The sequence below is a fragment of the Rhinoraja longicauda genome, chromosome 12, assembly GCF_053455715.1.
Source record: "Rhinoraja longicauda isolate Sanriku21f chromosome 12, sRhiLon1.1, whole genome shotgun sequence".
Classification (NCBI taxonomy): domain Eukaryota; kingdom Metazoa; phylum Chordata; class Chondrichthyes; order Rajiformes; family Arhynchobatidae; genus Rhinoraja; species Rhinoraja longicauda.
In genome coordinates, this window is record NC_135964.1 from 751,047 (window position 1) to 771,131 (window position 20,085).

Sequence of the window (20,085 nt, forward strand, 5' to 3'; positions counted from 1 at the left end):
TTAAAAAAAATCTATTTTAAACGATTTCTCATCTGGGCAGTGCTGTTAAACCAGGAAGGAAAGGTATATTTTTCACCTGAATCCAATGATGGGACACTCTTTGCAAATATTGCACTTGGCCTGGTGCTTGGCGGTCTCGGCTGCAGCTACTCTGTGCAGCACGGGCATCCAGACCATCGACTGCGGCTCCAGCCTCATCCAATCCAGGAACAAAGCTGCCTCAATCTCAGGCTTATTGTTGGCCTTGGGAACAGAAGGGAGAAGATATTCAGAGCAATAAATATTACACATTGCACATGGAAACGCCCTCTAACACACCTTGCCTCACTCTTAATTCACCAAGAAATAATATTTCTAAATGGAAATAACTTCATAGCAATAGGAAGCTGTCGCTATTATTATCATTGAATGTAGTAAACATTTCCCCCCCCTTCTTTGCATAGTAATGTATGCAGGAGAGCATTCCCTTGATGTATTCAAGAGAGAGTTAGATCTCACTCAGGGTTAACGGAATCAAGGGATATGGGGAGAAAGCAGGAACGGGGTAATGATTTTGGATGCTCAGCCATATCAGCTGGCTCGAAGGGCCGAATGGCCTACTCCTTCACCTATTTATCTATGTATCATATAGTTTAGGGTGGCACAGCTGGTAGAGTTGTTGCCTCACAGCACCAGAGACCTATGTTCGATCCTGACCTCGGGTGCTGTCTATGTGGAGTTTGCACATCCTCCCTGTGACTGTGTGGGTTGCCTCCGGGAGCTCCAGATTCCTCCCACATCCCAAAGACATGAGGGTTTGTAGGTTAATTGGCCTCTGTAAATTGCCCCCAGTGTGTAGGGTGGATGAGAAAGTGGGATAACATAGAACTAGTGTGAACGGGTGATCGATGGTCGGCTTGGACTCACTCGGTGGGCCGAAGAGCCTGTTTCTGTGCTGTATCTCGAAACTTAAACTTAAAAGTACAAGAGGAGGCAACTCCATGGTCAGTAGTTCATTCATGAATATTGCTCCAATGGGTACAAAAGGCATCAACTATACAGACCAGTTTTGCCGGTTTCCTGCAAAACTAAGCCGGCATCAACCAGCTTACCAGAAAAAAAACTATACCCATTCCCTGTTAACATGCATCTCTAGCACAGGGTCCACAGGTGAAGGATGGAGATAATGAAGCTGGGCACGTTTAATGTTTCCTACATCAAAAACATAACATTTTGCATATGTGACCTTTATTCAAGCACTACCGTAAGTGAATCACATTGCGTGTTTTAGTGAAGGTCTCATACAAGTTCAGTTTATTGTCATGTGTATCGAGGTACAGTGAAAAACTTTTATTGCATGCTAAATAGTCAGCGGAAAGACAATACATGATTACAATCTAGCCATTCGCAATGCCCAGATACATAAGGGAATAACGTTTAGTGCAAGCTAAAGCCAGTGAAGTCCGATCAAAGATAGTCCGAGGGTCATCGATGAGGTAGACAGTAGTTCAGGACTGCTCTCTGCTCATGCCACATGGGTACGCAGGGAATGGAGGGAGATGGGTCACATGCAGGCAGAGGGCAGAGATTAACTTGGCATCTTGTTTGGCACGGATATGGTGGGCCAAAGGACCTGCTCCCGTTCTGTACTATTCCACATCACTTAAAAGGACTGTACGTGCAAACAGCTTTCAGATTGTACTATTGATCAAACACCACCTCCTTCATGCTGAATTGACACCTAGTTTTAATCAATCCCAAACTCCAGCATGCAAATGAACATACGCTGCAGGGAAATGAGATAATGTGCTGCTGCATCGAATGGAGAATAACAAATCGGTTACCCTGTTTAAATCGCTTCTGGTTTTTATTTCTATTGAAGTCACTATTATCTACTTTTATTTGCCAATTTATATGCACAAGATGCAAGTTGATTAATGTCTCTTCCTACTTTAACAGTGCTTCTTTTCATTAGCCATTTCCCTATAAATGATAGAACTGCACATGCAATTCTTCAAGCTAAATTATTGATGAAAATAAAGAACAAGGGTCCCAGTATGGACCCATGTTAAATAACACTTCCCACCCTCTGAGAACCTGGGTGGTTTAAACTCCTGCTCTGTATTTTCCGATCAGCAGCCAAACTTGTTAAAAATGCTGCCCCTTGCTCTCTGCCTCCACAAATCCTGATTCTTGTTTTCAATCCATCAGATAATGGTTTGCTGCAGGTTTTTGGGGAATGTAAAATTTACCAGGGCAGCAAGTGCCGGCCGTAATGGGAGACTACCCATTGTTTTCCAGAGGAAATCCCGATGCCCAACACTTTTAAGGGCTTCAGTTGCTGGTAACAGCATCCACCTGGCTGTTTGTGCCACAGGGAGTTTCTGCACCACACCAGCAGGTTCTGAAACACTCAGTGGATTTCCCAACGCCCAGCCCAGAAATCTGCCTGATGGAGTGTTTACTCAAATTCAATTAAGTGAGACAAAATTATTTTCATTGCATAAACAGGTGTTATTTGAACAAACAAAATTATTACTCATAATAAATTATCATTAATTTTAGATAACCTCCTGCTAATCCCCCACCCACAATTCCTGGTCCTATCACATCCGTGTTGTTTTAAAGCAGTTAAACTATGGTCTGAAGAAGGGTCTCGACGCAAAACGTCACCCATTCTTTCTCTCCAGAGGCTGTCTGTCCCGCTGAGTTACACCTGCATTTTGTGTCTATCTTCGGTATAAACCAGCATCTGCAGTTCCTTCCTACACAAACTCTAGCTCCATATGCTTGATGAAAGGAAAAAGTGTTGTACGGTAAAGGTCCCCAAGGACATGCAAACAAATCCATGCTCGCATCTGCACAGCCTTTGTGATTAAGAATTAAGTGCCTTTATTTACTGCAAAACAGGAGGCGGCATTCAGTGTATCGGGTCTCTACCAATTCCCAGCAGAGAATCTCATTAGTCCCTGGATCATATATGCTGCCACATGCCCACCAACTTACTTTTTTATTCTTTCTGTCATTAAGGGGAAAATTACTGCAGTCAAAGAGCGGCAGAGGGTGCAGCTGGTAGAGCTGTTGCTCCACAATGCCAGAGACGAAGGTTCAATCGTTACCTCGGGCACAGTGTGGAGTCTGAGCCTTTCTCCCTGTGACTGCATGGGATTCAACCAGGTGCACCGGTTTCCACCCAGATCCCAAATATGTGCAGGATCGTAGATTGATCGGCCTCTGTCAAGTGACTCGACTGTGCAAGGAGCGGCCGGAAAAGTTGGATAACGTAGAATTAGCCGTTGGTTTAGTTTATTGTCAGGTGTACCGAGGCACAGTGAAAAGTTTTTTGTTGCGTGCTATTCAATCAGCGGAAAGGCTGTACATGATTACAACCGAGCTGTCAACAGTGGCAGATAGGCACAAAAAGATGGAGCAACTCAGCAGGTCAGACAGCATCTCTGGAGAAAAGGAATAGGTGACATTTTCAGTCGAGACCCTTCTTCAGATACAGGATAAAAGGAATAACACTAGTGTGAACTTGTTATCGATGGTCGCGTGAACCTGGTGGGACAAAGGGCCTGTTTCCGTGCTGTTTCTTTCAATCATTCATTCACTTCGTCTGCCTGAATGTCTTTCGGGAGTGTGACAAAAGCAGGGCATTTGGCGGGCACATGTATTCCACACAACAGCACTCTGGTTGGGGGCTACGAGACAGCAACACTAACTGCTGTGGCACCATGGCACAATGATTTAAATTGAACGGCGTGAAGATATCAATAATTTATTTGCCTCAAGCAAGCCAACAATGAGGTTTTTTTTCCAAAGTACATTTATGCTTTCTCACCTGTCACTTTTTACATAAACAGCCACAGGGATTTGGAGCTTAATGAATGCACTTGGTCAGTGAACACAATTTCATGCTAAATGCATTCATATCCAAGAGGATTTAAATCCTTATATTTTTCTCTTTACATCGTAACGCGTGTGATAAGAAGATTATATTTTCCGGCGTAGTTAGGATCACCGAGGTGCTGCAGTCTGTATAATCCCCGTCTACCAAAACCATGTTAGATACTGCAAATTTACAGTATAACTGAAAAGTGCCTTTTAATGCCCTCACAATAAAAAGACATTCTCAATATATATTGCACATAGATTTATAGGAATCCAGAAACTAAATTTGCCGTGGCCTGGCTCTGTACATAGTACATATCTAACAATTGCTGGCTCACTCAATGAATTTGTGCAATTACCCAGACTTTGCATTTGATCTTGTAGGAGCCAGCAAACTATTGAAGGCCTCGTCCGCAAGCATATAACCAATTTTTGGTCAGTTTAGTTTAGAGATACAGCGTGGAAACAGGCCCTTCGGCCCATTGAGTCCATGCTGACCAGCAATCCCCGCACACTGACACTATCCTTCACACACTAGGGACAATTTACAATTTTTCCAAAACCAATTAACCTACAAACCTATACATTTTTGGAGTGTGGGAGAAAACCCACCAGGTCACGGGGAAAACGGACAAACTCCGCAAAGATAGCACCCATGGTCAGGATCAAACCCTGGTCTCTGGTGCTGTAAGGCACTCTATTGCTGCATCACCATGCCACCTATATCTTTTACTTTCAATCCAGCTAATCTCTTTTTCCCCAGCCACAGCCCCGACTGAGATCAGATCTGGAATTAAACACAGGTGCTTGTGTTTAAAGTTCTGTGGCACTGACGATGGCTGCCACGGTGCTACTCCTTGCCGTTTTGTATGTATTTGTTTGTTTGTGTTGTCTGCGGTAATCCCACAAAGATCACTTTCACGAGAGAGGTACTCCTTAACATCAGATATACGGTACCTTCAAAACATGGTTCCGGATTCTCTCACTCGCTGGGTTATTTGGACAGCCTCGTCGGTGGGACTGTGGTTGCGTTCAAAGTCGTGAAACGGAGGAGGACCCATGGGAAGCGCTCTGGAGCACTCACCCGACTCCGGCAACGAGGATTACGCACATCGCTCCCGAGTATATTCCTCGCAAATCTACGTTCTCCCAACAACAAAGTGGATGAACTGCAACTCCTGTGCCACACTGACAAGGACTTCTCTCGAGCCGCTGCCCTTTGCTTCACCGAGACCTGGCTGTGTGAGTCGACCCCGGACAGCGCGTTGCAACTGGCTGGCTTTCAACTACACAGAGCGGACCGCGACACAGAGGCAGCGGGAAGATCAAGAGCTGGTGGAATATGCTTCTACACTAACCAGGACTGGTGCAGCCACATCACGGCACTGTGTAACTTCTGTTCCCCCAATCTAGAATCGTTCTTTATAAACTGCAAACCCTTTTACTCTCTGAGGGAATTTACCTCTTTTATTCTGGCTGGAATTTACATCCCCCCCCTAAGCCTGCGTACGTGAAGCGCAAACGCAACTCGCTGACCAGCTATTGAGGATAGAGAGTGACTTCCATGGTCATTGTTTTGGGGAACTTTAACTAGGCCAACCTCAGTCGTGAGCTCCCAAAGTACAGACTTCATGTTACCTGCCCCACCAGAGGGGAGAGGACACTTGATCACTGCTACTCTTCAATCAAGAACGCATATCACGCTGTTCCTCGGGGGCTCTGGGTCTCTCCGATCATTGTTTAGTTCACCTTATTCCGACCTACAGGCAGAAACTAAAATCTGCTAAACCTGTGGTCAGAACAACAAAAAGGTGGACAAGTGAGGGCATTGAAAAACTCCAGTCCTGCTTTGACTGCACTGATTGGAATGTGTTCAGGGAAGCAACCACAAGCCTTGATGAGTACACAGACACAGTGACATCCTATGTCAGCTTTTGCGAGGACAGTTGCATTCCCACGAAGACCCTGATCTGGTTCAACAACAACAAGCCCTGGTTTACAACAGAACTCAGACAGCTCCGCCAGTCAAAAGATGAGGCCTACAGGAGCGGGGATACAGACCTCTACAGGCAGGCCAAGTAAAGCTGAGAAGAGGAATCAGAGCTGCCAAGGAAAGGTACTCTGAGAAGCTGAGGAGCAAGTTCTCAGCTAATGACGCTTCTTCAGTTTGGAAGGGCTTGCAAGAAATCACCAGGTACAAGAAGAAAACCCCACGCTCCTTGGACAATTGTCAGCTGACCAATGACCTGAACGAGTTTTACTGCAGGTTCGAGAAACACAAACATAACCCTGGGACCCCCTCCCCCAATCACCACTTCACACGTACTCAAAGACTGACTCCAGTTTGCAAAGACTGGATCCGTCCACACCCACTCCTCCCCAAGCAGCAATTCACACCCACTCAGAGACTGGCTGGAGTTTGCAAAGACTGGCCCTCCCCCCCCCCCCCCCCCCCACCTCGCTGCAATCACCAATTTGCACATCCTCACAGAATTACTCCAGTTTAACAATAGAAATTGCGGAGGTGGAGAGGCTATTCAGAAAACAGAAAAGCCGGAAATCTCCAGGACCGGACAATGTTTCCCCCTCCACCCTCAAGCTCTGTGCCGAACAACCGGCACCGATCTACAGACATTTTCAACCAGACCCTGCAAACCTGCACTGTCCCTGCCTGCTTCAAGGTCTCTAGTATTGTCCCTGTACCCAAAAAGACAAGGATCACTGGTCTTAATGACTACAGGCCTGTCGCACTTACCTCTGTAGTCATGAAGACCTTTGAAAGAAGTGCTGACCCAGCTGAAAAACATCACAAATCCCCTGCTGGACCCCCTGCAGTTTGCATACAGGGCCAGTAGATCAGTGGACGACGCAGTCAATCTAAGCGTGCACTTCATCCTCCAGCACCTAGACCGCAAGGGCACCTATGCCAGGATTCTGTTTGTGGACTTTCGCTCTGCTTTTAACACCATTGTGCCAGAGCTACTACACTACAAACTCTCCCAGCTGACTGTGCCTGAACCCCTCTGTCAGTGGATCATCAACTTCCTGACAGACAGGAAGCAGCATGTGAGGCTGGGAAAGCACATCTCGGACCCACAGACCCTCAGCATAGGAGCACCGCAAGGCTGCGTACTCTCCCCTCTCCTTTACTCTCTCTACACCAACGACTGCACCTCCACAGACCCCTCTGTCAAGCTCCTCAAGTTTGCGGACGACACAACCCTGATTGGACTGATCCAGGATGGGGAGGAATCTGCCTACAGATGGGAAGTGGCACTGCTGGCGTCCTGGTGCCATCGCAACAACCTGGAGCTCAATGATCTCAAGACAGTGGAACTAATTGTAGACTTTCAAAGAGATCCCCCTCCCCTCCCCCCACTCACAATCATAGTCACATCTGTGGAGTCATTTACGTTCCTTGGAACCATCATCTCCAGAGACCTTAAATGGGGGGCCACCATCGACTCCACAGTCAAAAAGACCCAACAGAGGATGTACTTCCTGCGGCAAGTGAAGAAACACAATCTGCCACAGGCAATGATGGTCCAATTCTATACTGCTATCATTGAGTCCGTCCTCGCCTTCTCCATCATGGTCTGGTTTGGCTCAGCCACCAACCACGACATCCGGAGGCTGCAACGGATCGTTCGCACAGGTGAGAAAGTTGTTGGCTGCAACCTTCCCCCCATTGACGAACTGTACACTGCAAGGGTCAGGAAGTGAGCGGGCAAGATCATCTCTGACCCCTCACACCTTGGCCACAAACTCTTTGAAGCACTTCCCTCTGGAAGGCGACTCCGGACTGTCAAAGCAGCCACAGCCGGACATAAAAACAGCTTTTTTCCACGAGTGATAGTTCTACTCAATAACCAGTCTGCAGTCTCTTTTTTGCTCTGGTTTATTTTCACCCACATGTTTAGACCATAATGTTGTATCCTTATTGTTTTGATGTGGTTATGCTTTATTCTTAATTGTTAACTGTATGTTTGTGTTGTCATTTGTGAGTGGAACACCAAGGCACATTCCTTGTATGTGCACATACTTGGCCAATAAACATATTCATTCATTGTTGTCCGACAGCTGGACTTAGTCAAGTGATTCTTTCCCCTTGAAACAAATGAGGTATTTATTTACAGTATTGGTGGAAAAAAACTGCTAACATTTGGAGTATATCAGCTTGAGACATTAATTCTGTCTCTCTCTCTCTCTGCACAGGCTGCCACAAACCAGCGGCATTTTCTATTTTTATTTCAGATTTCCAGCAGTTTGCTCTTTACCTGGTATTGTAAAGTATTTACCCTTGATTCAAAGGCCAAGGACGTAAAAATGTTGAGGCTATGTTGCTGCTCCATTCTTACTGAGATACTTCATTAACTAAAGTAGCAACACAAAGCAAAGGGCCTAAAGAGTGCGCTACTCCAAAAGGCCTTTGTGAACGTTAGTCATTGTTCACAAAATGCTGGAGTAACTCAGCAGGTCAGGCAGCATCTCGGGAGAGAAGGAATGGGTGACATGGATGTCAGGGAAGCGGGACAAAGGAAGGATATAGGTGGAGACAGGAAGATAGAGGGAGATCTGGGAAGGAGGAGGGGAAGAGAGGGAACTACCTAAAGTTGGAGAAGTCGATGTTCATACCACTGGGCTGCAAGCTGCCCAGGCGAAATATGAGGTGCTGTTCCTCCAATTTCCGGTGGGCCTCACTATGGCACTGGAGGAGGCCCATGACAGAAAGGTCAGACTGGGAGTGGGAGGGGGAGTTGAAGTGCTCGGCCACCGGGAGATCAGCTTGGTCAATGCGGACCAAGAGCAGGTGTTGAGCGAAGCGATCACCGAGCCTGCGCTTGGTTTCGCCGATGTAAATAAGTTGACATCTAGAGCAGTGGATGCAATAGATGAGGTTAGAGGAGGTGCAGGTGAACCTTTGACTCACCTGGAAAGACTGTTTGGGTCCTTGGATGGAGTTGAGGGGGGAGGTAAAGGGACAGGTGTTGCATCTCGTGCAGGGGAAAGTGCCCGGGGATGGGGTGGATTTGGGTAGGGACGAGTGGACCAGGGAGTTACGGAGGGAACGGTCTCTGCGGAATGCAGAGAGGGGAGGGGATGGGAAGATATGGCCGGTGGTGGGGTCCCGTTGTAGGTGACGGAAATGTTGGCGGATGATTTGTTGGATCCGCTGGCTGGTGGGGTGGAAGGTGAGAACGAGGGGGATTCTGTCCTTGTTGCGAGTGGGGGGAGGGGGAGCAAGAGCGGAGCTGCGGGATGTAGAAGAGACCCTAGTGAGAGCCTCATCTATAATGGAGGAGGGGAAGCTCCGTTTCCTGAAGAATGAGGACATCTCTGACGCCCTAGTGTGAAACACCTCATCCCGGGCGCAGATGCAGCGTAGACGGAGGAATTGGGAGTAGGGGATAGACTTTTTGCAGGGGAGCAGGTGGGAAGAAATGTAGTCCAGATAGCTGTGCGAGTCAGTGGGTTTATAGTAAATGTCCGTCACTAGTCTGTCTCCTGTGATGGAGATGGTGAGGTGCTCTGACATTTATGGTGGAAGGCAGTGTTGGGTCGTTTGGATCAGAGTAACTTAAGGATAAATGTCCAGAGTAACTTAAGGATTATTGAGAATGGACTCTTCAGATTGTAAACATCTGCTTTTGCATGACACAGTCTCACTGGTACATAAACATCGAGAACTTCTTGTCACAGCGATGAACATTGTCAGTTATTGCCCCTGAAGCACCCCCCCGTGTAACAATGGGTGCATATAGCAACTCCATATGGCCTCAGGTTTACAAAGGTCCTCACTAAAGAATTAATGCGACTGGATGTCAACATTTACACAAGCAACCAAGTACATGAACAGCAGACATCAGCACTAGTGAATAGTCTAGTAATAAGAGGCTCAGAGAAAGAAAAACTCAGCAGTCAAGGTGTGTTGGAGCAAGAAAAAAAGTAAACTAACACTAGCTTGTCTAAATTTTCTTTATGATAGGTTTAAGGGCCTGTCCTACTTAGGCGATTTTAAGGTGACTTGGCTGTCGCCGAACGATCGTGGTCATGGTCATGTCGTGGTCATGATCGTGAGGAGTCTTCCAAAGATCGTAGTAGATCTCGGCGCGTCGCCGAGAAAACGAACGGTTTGAAATCTCTCGCGACAGCTGGCTTGTCGCCAGGTATCGTTGCTTATTGCGGGCGCTGTCACATGCTGTCCCCAGGTTTGATAAGTTCTCTTAAGATGCATTTAGAAGCACATAATATTAAAATAAGTAAAGTCATTTCAAAATATCATAAAATGCTTGTGTTTAACCAATTTATTTACCGTCAGGACATTTGACAGGTAGATTGGAGGCGACAGTTTGATGATCAGGTAAACGTGGGAATTTTGCGATGTTTATGGCCTAAGCCATTACATTTAAAGTGAGCTCCAAACCCAGATATGCAACCCAGAAACCAGATATGCATCTCCCTTACATTTTCAAAGAATGCCCACACACTTTTCACAAAAAAACACTTAACCACTTAATTTTTTTTTAAAATACAGCTGTTAGTAAACTGGAAGTAAATCCAGTTTATTCCTTGTTACAGTGAAGCTTGGTTTTTAAGTAACCCATACAAGGTGTTATAGTTCAAAACTCTCAAGCACTTACCGAGTTGTCAGTGATTTCAGCGAAAACCAGGACGCGGAGAAGCATTGACAAGGTGGGAATTTTTACGATGTTTCAGAAGACTCTGTAATCTCGACCTGACTCGGCATTGTCGTGGTCATTGTCGTCGGGTAAAAGAAAAGTTTGGCGATCTGCTACGACTTTGACAGTCGCCAAAAAGATCGCCTAACTCTCCGATCTAACAGGCCCTTTATTTGTTTGACAAGCTGTGTGTGTATTATATATATATATATATAAACATAGCACAAAAAGTAAGGACATTTGTGTTTGGTAGATTATTTCTTTGTTGTAACAATGCTTCTTGGCAATAAATCTTATACCGTTGGAAAGCCTGTTTATTTCCCTTTTAAATGGTGCCACATTTGTAAGGAACATGCATTTGTGGGATGAGCAGCAGAGCTGAGTATGTGGGTTGCGCCCATGAAAAATCTGCCAAATCTTCTCTGCCAATGCCAAACAGCTTCTTCTGCCATTGACTCTTGTTCGGTGTTGTTTGGTGGATTGGATGATTGAAGTCTGAAGAAACAAGACATATTGGCAATTTAACAACTTATTCATTTAATAAACAGGAGCCACAGTAGCGTGTGGAAGAACCATACACAGCCATAACAGCCTGTCACCTTCTCCTCATGCTGGTCACCAGCCGGGTCACACACTGTTGTGGGATGGCATCCCATTCTTGTCAGCACCTGGGGGTACCAGAAGCTCAAAACAAGAGTCAATAGCAACAGCAGAATAAGCTGTTTGGCATTGGCAGAGAAGATTTGGCAAATTTTTTATGGGCGCAACCCATATACTCAGCTCTGCTGCTCATCCCACAAATGCATGTTCCTTACAAATGTGGCACCATTTAAAAGGGAAATAAACAGGCTTTCCAACGGTATAAGATTTATTGCCAAGAAGCATTGTTACAACAAAGAAATAATCTACCAAACACAAATTTCCTTATTTTTTGTGCTATGTTTATATATATGTATAAAAATATGATACTGGAGAGATTTTTTAATGTTATTTTCATTTGTATGCAAAAGTATATTCTGTTTACTTGATGGGAAAGTTTTGCTTGTATGTGGTACTTCATATAGCCATGTAATACATAATATAAACTTATGGTTCCAGACTTTCTTCAACTGTTGTAAAAGTAAAATTTGTTTTTGATTTTGCCCATAATTGGACACAAAAATGTGACATTTTTTACACATCATAACTTATGTGAAAATATATACGTATTGTAATGGCCTACATTTGTCTAAACAAATTTTTTTTGAGGACCTTTGATATGCCTTTCCAAACCCGACTTTACTTGGAGAAATTAGTTGCACATATTCATTTGGGAGAATAAAAAATATCATGCTCATGTACGTAACTCATCGTGTCCTGAGAGTTAAGTACGTAAGATGCCGTTGGAAATCATGAAAAATTAATATTGTTCGGATCGATATTCATTTGTTTCTATGATGCTCAAGCCAAGTAAAAAATATATGTCCAAAAATTCTTAACTCAACATACTTTAAAGCAAACGAAACATAATGTGCTTACTTTGTTCTCCGTGTCCAAATCGTTACGTACATAAGCAGGCATCATTAACCCGCTGTTTTCATGTCTGGTGGATTTGTCAACTTATAAAAACATTTTATAAGTAAGTGTAAGTGTAGTTTGTCAGTTTTCTGCTGACGGTGCTGCAGCCTGATGACCCTTCATGTCTTCGGAGCGTCTGCTGGTTACATACAGAAGACGTTCAATTGTCCAGCGCTATCTTCCTAATGAAAGCGGCCCATCGGACACCATCTTGTTTGCGTTTTGAAAGGTAAGATTTTGTTTGTATTTTAAATGTATTTTGGGGGAAATAATAGCAGTCAGGTCGAGATTACAGCGTCTTCTGAAACATCGCGAAAATTCCCACGCTGTCAATGCTTCTCCGGCGTCCTAATTTTAGCTGAAAATGCTGACAAGTCGGTAAGTACTTGAGAGTTTTGAACTATAACACCTTGTATGGGTTACTTAAAAACCAAGCTTCACTGTAACAAGGAATAAACCGGATTTACTTCCAGTTTACTAAGAGCTGTATTAAAAAAAAACAATTTTTAAGTGGTTACGTGGATTTTTGCGAAAAGTGTGTGGGCATTCTTTGAAAATGTCAGGGAGATGCATATCTGGTTTCTGGGTTGAATATCTGGGTTTGGAGCCCACTTTACATGGAATGGCGGAGGCCAAAAACATCGCGAACATTCCCACGCTGTCAAACTGTTGCCTCCAATCTACCTGTCAAATGGCCTGACGGTAAATAAATTGGTTTACTGTCCAATTTCATTGTGGACCGCCACGGATAGGATGTATAACTACCCTTTAATGAATTAGAAAAAAGAAGTTCTACCATTGCAATAAAATGCCATTGAGACACCATGTTACGCATGTTAACACTTTTATGGTAAATTTTAAATTACCTGAAAAAACTACTTGCAGTTGTGGAACTATCTTTCTTTCTTTTTGATAGAGTCAGGCGGTTGTCAGACTTGTAAATAAATGTGTTTGCATTGGTTTTTACAACAATTAATTTTTGGGTGTCTATGTCACGTATATATATATATATGTGTGTGTAATTTTTAAATGGATGCTAAATTCATGAACAGGTTAATCAGCTCAGTATACGTCTGTTCCAAGCAATCCAGGCATTATGGTGCAAATTTGAATTCAGAATGAGGATCAAAATCCATTCATCGTACATGAATTTATACTTGATACCAGTTACTGATCTCTATTAACGGTTCTTATCCATAGAATAAAAACGTGGCGTTTTTCAACTGCAAGTATTCTGCTTCTGTGAGGACTTGTATAAAATGTTTCCATAAAAGAGAAGGCAAGAAATAAACTTAAACTGCTGAGGCATCAAAACTATATTGGCACAGAAGCCAAGAAACCCAACACATCCAAACTGAACTTACATCCATCATCATTCAGTAAACAAGTAAAGCACTAGAAAATCCCAAAACACTATTGTCTTACTGTTTTCTAACACACACACACACAAAGTCCACGAACAAAAGAATTCAATGTGCCAGAAATGACAACTGAAATCATATGACACCCAAATAAATAACATCCTTTACGCATTCAGTTTAGTTTAGTAATACAGCGAGGAATCGGGCGAGCTTCGGTCCACCGAGTCTGCGCAGACCAACAATCACCCATACACCAGTTTTATCCTACGCCATAACGATAATTTACAGAAGCCAATTCATTGACAAACCTGCATGTCTTTGGGATCCGAGAGGAAACCGGAACACCTGGAGGAACCCAGGTGGGCACAGGGAAAACGTTACAAACTCCGCAGACTGCATCTGCAGTTGGGTTCGAACCTGGGTCTCTGGCGCTGTAAGGCAGTAACTCTGCCACTGTGCTGCCCCGCAGTTGTATTTTCCAATCAGAAAATCCATTACGGCTTTGTATGATAGAAAGTTGTTGCCAGGATTCCTCACACAAAACCAGCTGCATTGCTCTGGGATGGGTTTTTTTTTTAGTGCAAACATTTCTAGTCCATAATCAGTTTAATAAACCAACGAGAGGCTCCTGTTTGCATTTATCAATCATCTCAACTAATTTAAATTTACTCTTCACCTTTTCTGACCTTTACACCAACTCTTATGTTTCATGAATCGTCGTATACATGTCTGACTCTTACCTGTTCTCTCTCTACAAATGTTGTTTGTTGTTTGCTCTGTAGGGCACATTTCAATGCGAAAGCTTTATCAACTATTCCAGAAGTCAGCCCACAACCATTCCAGAACTTTCATTTTGCAGTAAATAAACCAGCACTTAATTGCTATGCACCGAGGCTGGAGCAGGTATGTTCAGTAAAAGCCCCTGGTTTTTGTAGAGGGCATGAGACAGACATGAGGGGCATCCAGCACGAGCCAGGTATTGTACCTGCCTACCAAGGCAGTGTAGTAAAGATAATGGTAACAATAGGTTTCCAAAATGCTCAAACCCTCCGGGAATCTTTTTAAAGCAGTTTAAAAAAAAAATCTCAGCACCAAATCCAGGGACTATCCCAATGATGGCTCTCTGCACAGCTTGCAAGATCATCAACAATCATTTCTCTCAGGCCCCCAAAGGAAACTGTTAGATTGCCCCATAGCCCACCTCGTGATGGTTGGGAGTCTTTATGGTTGTGGATCAACGGGGAAAGGACTGCATTCAAAACGAGGTGCAAGATTTGGGAAGTTTGGGAAAGGAGACTTGCATGGAGCACAAGCAAGTTGGGACAAATGGTCTGTCTCTGTGCAGCAACTCAATGGTAATTCTGCGTAATTTATGCATTACATCTCTATTCATCGGTTCACTGAGGGGAAAAGGAAATCTGGCAAAAACATCATAAACTTACGAACTGGAAGCAGCTGCGAACACTGGGTTCAATGTTGCTGCCTCCAAAGGATGCAACCTCTCCCAGCTGGCGGGGAATCTGAATCGCGTCATGCAGTAGAAGGCCGAGCCTGCGCTGGTCACAGAATCCAGTGGGACTCGCCACTTGCTTGAACAGATCTGCAAAGAAATGGCAGTTATGTTAGAGGAAGGCATGGTTATTTCTGTAAAAGGAAAGCTGCAAGTCACCAATCTGCAGGAATGGAGCTTCAGCACAACAAATACTGGTAATAAAACACAGAGTGCTGGAGTAACTCAGCAGGACAGGCAGCAATCGCTGGAGAACATGGAACGGCGATGTTTCAGGCTGAAGGAGGGTCCCGATCAGACTGAAGGGTCCTGACCAGCAACGGTCACATTCACATTCTCGAGAGATCTTGCCTGACCTGCCAAGTTACTTCAGCACTGTCTTTTTTAAAATTAAACAGCACCTGCAGTTCTTTGTGTCTACGAATACTGGTAATCCCTCTTGAAAGGGTGTATTTCGTACTGCAGCCAGGCATTGCTTGGACGGGTGGATGTAGGATGGAATCCAACTTCAATCCTGTGATGACTTTGTGTAAACTAATTTAAAAATTCCGGTTGATTGAAACCACAGGAACACTACCCATTAATTCTATTTCCGTGCCTCCAACATCGATAAGTAGCATGCGTTCTTGACCTGTGACCACCCTGGGTCTTTGATAACTAACTAATTACTTTCTTTTTAGAGATAAATCTGATGGTCAATTATCAAACAACAAAGGTGGTGCGAGCAGCTGATTTATAGACTGTAATGATGCGGCTCCATATGCAAGTGTTGGCCAGAACCAGAACCATTGGTCCTTTGCAAACATACCACAGGGTCTTCTATCTCCACAAGAACAAATAGACTTAGCTTAGCATTTGGATGGCACTGGTGATGGTTTGGTTTATCTTCACATTTGCTGAGATGTAATGAAAAGCATTTTGTTGCGTGCTAACCGGTCAGCGGAAAGACTATACATGATTATAATCGAGCAGACCACAGTGTACAAATACACGATAAAGAGAATAATGTTTAATGCAAGATAAAGCCCAGTAAAGTCCGATTAAAGATAGTCCAAGGGTCTTCAATGAGGTAGGTACATCGTAGCTCAGGACTACTCTCAAGTTGTTTGTAGGACTGTTCAGTTGCCTGATAACAATTGGGAAGAAATGGTCACTGTTGCAATCCCTCGTAATGGGTCACAACTCCCCTGTACAGAGGCGGGAAGCTGTTAATGAGATATGCTGATATCAATAGTGTAGAGAGAACTAAATTATACATTGAATCTCTTCACAGTATCGGCTTGTTATATCGTTAACATTGTTTTGCAGAACATTGACTACATGTTCTGGTATAGTTTGTCATACGTGTTATGGGCTACATAGAAGACTGTTTTTAGTCATTGCATTGCACAGATGACACATTGCATTTGCATCATTATATTCTGCAAGGTTGCCTCTTGTAATTTCATGCTATGCTGCATGACCTCCTGCGGTGGTTTTACTGCGTGCTCTTTGTGGCACAGTACGGACACCACTGCAATAGTGCTTTACTGGGTGCTGCTTAGCTGCCTGCAGTCTCAGTGTGGACTGATTAGCTGTCTCCAATTATTTCTGCATAATCCACACAGCAGCCTGTCAGTGTCTTGCAAAATATTCCAGGCTATTTAAAGTCTTCCTGCATACATGTCTCTGGTAGCACTTTATTCATTTCATACCTTTAGTTAGAAAGAGATTTTTAGTTGATAATGCCAAAGCCATAGCTTAATCTATTGCACACTGATGCTGAAACTGATTTATCGTTCAATCAATCCTCATATTGGAGTACAACACCTGGTCTTTTGCATTATCAATTCAAGATTAATTTCTTGGAATATACAAACATTCATGTATCTTGAATATATTTTGAAATAATGTTAAAGATTATGCATGTTTGCATAGTAAATAGAAAACTGTACTGCACCTTTAGCTAAGTTTAGAGACACAGCATGGAAATAGGCCCTTCGGCCCACCGAGTCCACACCAACTATCGATCACCCATTCGCACTGATTCTGTTATCCCACTTTCTCATCCACTTCCGACAAAGTAGGGGCAATTTAAAGAGGCCAACTAACCTACAAACCCGCCCACATTTGGGATGTGGGAGGAAACTGGAGCACCCAGAGGAAACCCACACGGTCACAAGGAGAACAGGCAAACTCCACAAAGACAGCACCGAGGTCAGGATTGAATGAAGCTCTCTGGCGATGTGAGGCAGCAGCTCGACCAGCGCCACTGTTTGCATCAGTTCAGTATTTGTTTTCTGTAGCTCTAGTATTTATTTTTAAATATTGCTTACATTTGGACAACCAGAATGGGCAAGTAAGTGAAATAAATTAATAATGGACTTATTCATTCTGTAATCAAGCTCTGTGTTTAATGAAGACAGACACAAAGTGCTGGAGTAACTCAGCGGGTCAGGCAGCATCTCCAGAGAAAAAGGATTGTCCTTTATGGATACCTCTGTAAGAATAGCTTATATCCTGCCAGTTTTTGTATTCCTATCCTCTCCTGAACATTACAAAGCCCGATGGTCTGACTGTGTATGCCATGCTGTTTACAGATAAAAATGTTTGGGACCTGGTGAGATGCTCTGCACAATGCAACATTTCAATTACAAAGCAATCATTTATATTTTTCAGGCCAGGTTTGGTAGGAGCCGGGATTTGGTGGCATAATGGTGGTTAAAATTGGGGGAAATCTATCAGTTGTGAGGGTCAGTGTCAGAAAAGTCAAAGCTGAATCACATCTGGCTGAAAGATCACTCCATCAAAATGGCAATAGTAAGAGCAGGCCGTGATGAATGGACCCAACTGTGTGGCTGTCTAGAGAGCCGGACCTCATATTTTCCTTTGAAATGTGGATGGTTACACAGGCATATCACTCCTCGTGCAACCCGAGGGAAGCGTGCACAAATGCATATTCCCAAACCTCCCTGGTGTGCAGGGGTGTCGCCAGACTGCCGGGAACTACACAGCGGCATGCCACCAGTCCCAGAAACCACTGCCAGTGTCCCCCACAAAACTGCAGCTGATGTCCCATCCCATTTGAAAGGGAGAACTACTTTCACAAAAACATGGCATGGAGAGGAGGAAACGGCAGAAATAAAAAAACAGCACCTCACTTCCACTTTGTTCAAATTCATACCCTTACACTATAATTAAACAATGTGCAGGCAACACTGGGGTGCTGTGTACAAACACTTCATTTGTCTGAACGTCAGACTAGGTTTGCCTGCCAAATATTTGCTTCCTGGTCAATGTTCTTTAAAGAATTCAGAACTATTTGTGCCCTAGTATCCATAGAAATTCCTGCGCTTCGAGAGAATATGTGCTGTGCGCTGATAACAAGGGTACTTGCAGGACTCCAGAACCGTCTGGACTGCTCATGCTATAGAGGGACATTAACTGTTTCCAGTGGGTTTTATCCCAAGCCAAGGGATATTCACTCCCTTGCAAGGGGAGACATAGAATCAGGAGATGTAGAATCAGTATGGATAGAAATGAGGAATTGTCAGGGTTAAACGACCCTAATGGGAGTTATCTACAGGCCCCCAAACAGTAGCCTCGACATAGGGTGCAAGTTGAATCAGGAGCTAAAATTTGCATGTCGCAAATGTAATGCTATGGTGGTTATGGGAGATTTCAACATGCAGGTAGACTGGGAAAATCAGGTTGGTAATGGACCCCAGGAAAGAGAGTTTGTGGAGTATCTCTGAGATTGATTCCTAGAACAGCTTGTACTGGAGCCTACTAGGGAGAAGGCAATTCTGGATTTAGTGTTGTGTAATGAACCTGATCTGATAAGGGGACTAAGTAAAAGAGCCATTAGGAGGCAGTGATCACAATGTGATAATTTTACTCTACAAATTGAGAGGGAGATGGGAAAATCAGAAGTGTCAGTATTACAGTATAGCAAAGGGGATTACAGAGGCATGAGCTGGCCAGAATTGACTGGAAGGAGGCCCTAGCAGGGAAGACAGTGAAACAGCAATGGCAGGTATTCCTGGGAATAATGCAGAAGTTGCAGGATCAATTTATCCCAAAGAGGAGGAAAGATTCTAAGGGGAGTAAGAGGCACCCGTGGCTGACAAGGGAAGTCAAGGACAGCATAAAAATAAAAGAGCAGAAGTACAACATAGCAAAGAAGAGTGGGAAGCCAGAGGATTGGGACTCTTTTAAAGAGCAACAGAAGAAAACTAAAAAGGCAATACGGGGAGAAAAGATGAGGTACGAGGGTAAACTAGCCAATAATATAAAGGAGGATAGTAAAAGTTTTTTTAGGTATGTAAAGAGGAAAAAAATAGTCAAGGCAAATGTGGGTCCCTTGAAGACAGAAGCAGGGGAATTTATTATAGGGAACAAGGAAATGGCAAACGAGTTGAACCGGTACTTTGGATCTGTCTTCACTAAGGAAGATACAAGCAATCTCCCAGATGTTCTAGTGGCAAGAGATCCTAGGGTGACGGAGGAACTGAAGGAAGTCCACATTAGGCAGGAAATGGTGTTGGGTAGACTGATGGGACTGAAGGCTGATAAATCCCCAGGGCCTGATGGTCTGCATCCCAGAGTACTTAAGGAGGTGGTGCTAGAAATTGTGGACGCATTGGTGATCATTTTCCAATGTTCTATAGATTCAGGATCAGTTCCTGTGGATTGGAGGGAGAGAGAAAACGGGAAATTATAGACCAATTAGTCTTACATCAGTGGTGGGGAAGATGCTCAAGTCAATTATAAAAGATGAAATTGCGGAGCATTTGGATAGTAGTAACAGGATTATTCCGAGTCAGCATGGATTTACGAAGGGAAAATGATGCTTGACTAATCTTCTAGAATTCTTTGAGGATGTAACCAGGAAAATTGACAGGGGAGAGCCGGTGGATGTGGTGTACCTCGACTTTCAGCAAGCTTTCGACAAGGTTCCACATAGGAGATTAGTGGGCAAAATTAAAGCACATGGTATTGGGGGTAGGGTACTGACATGGATAGAAAATTGGTTGACAGACAGAAAGCAAAGAGTGGGGATAAATGGGTCCCTTTCAGAATGGCAGGCAGTAACTAGTGGGGTACCGCAAGGCTCGGTGCTGGGACC

At 44.0% G+C, this 20,085-nt stretch overlaps 1 protein-coding gene across 11 annotated transcripts in view; it reads right to left on the reverse strand.

Annotated features, from left to right (window-relative positions):
* Positions 1-20,085, reverse strand: part of dmd (dystrophin) — a 1,595,363-nt gene that overhangs the window by 96,856 nt on the left and 1,478,422 nt on the right. For all 11 annotated transcript variants that reach the window (XM_078408877.1, XM_078408870.1, XM_078408878.1 and 8 more), the window contains 2 exons: positions 14,911-15,068; positions 77-243 (listed from right to left, as the gene is read on the reverse strand). In XM_078408877.1, coding sequence (XP_078265003.1) covers positions 77-243; positions 14,911-15,068 — 325 coding nt within the window. The remainder of the gene's footprint in view (positions 1-76; positions 244-14,910; positions 15,069-20,085) is intronic.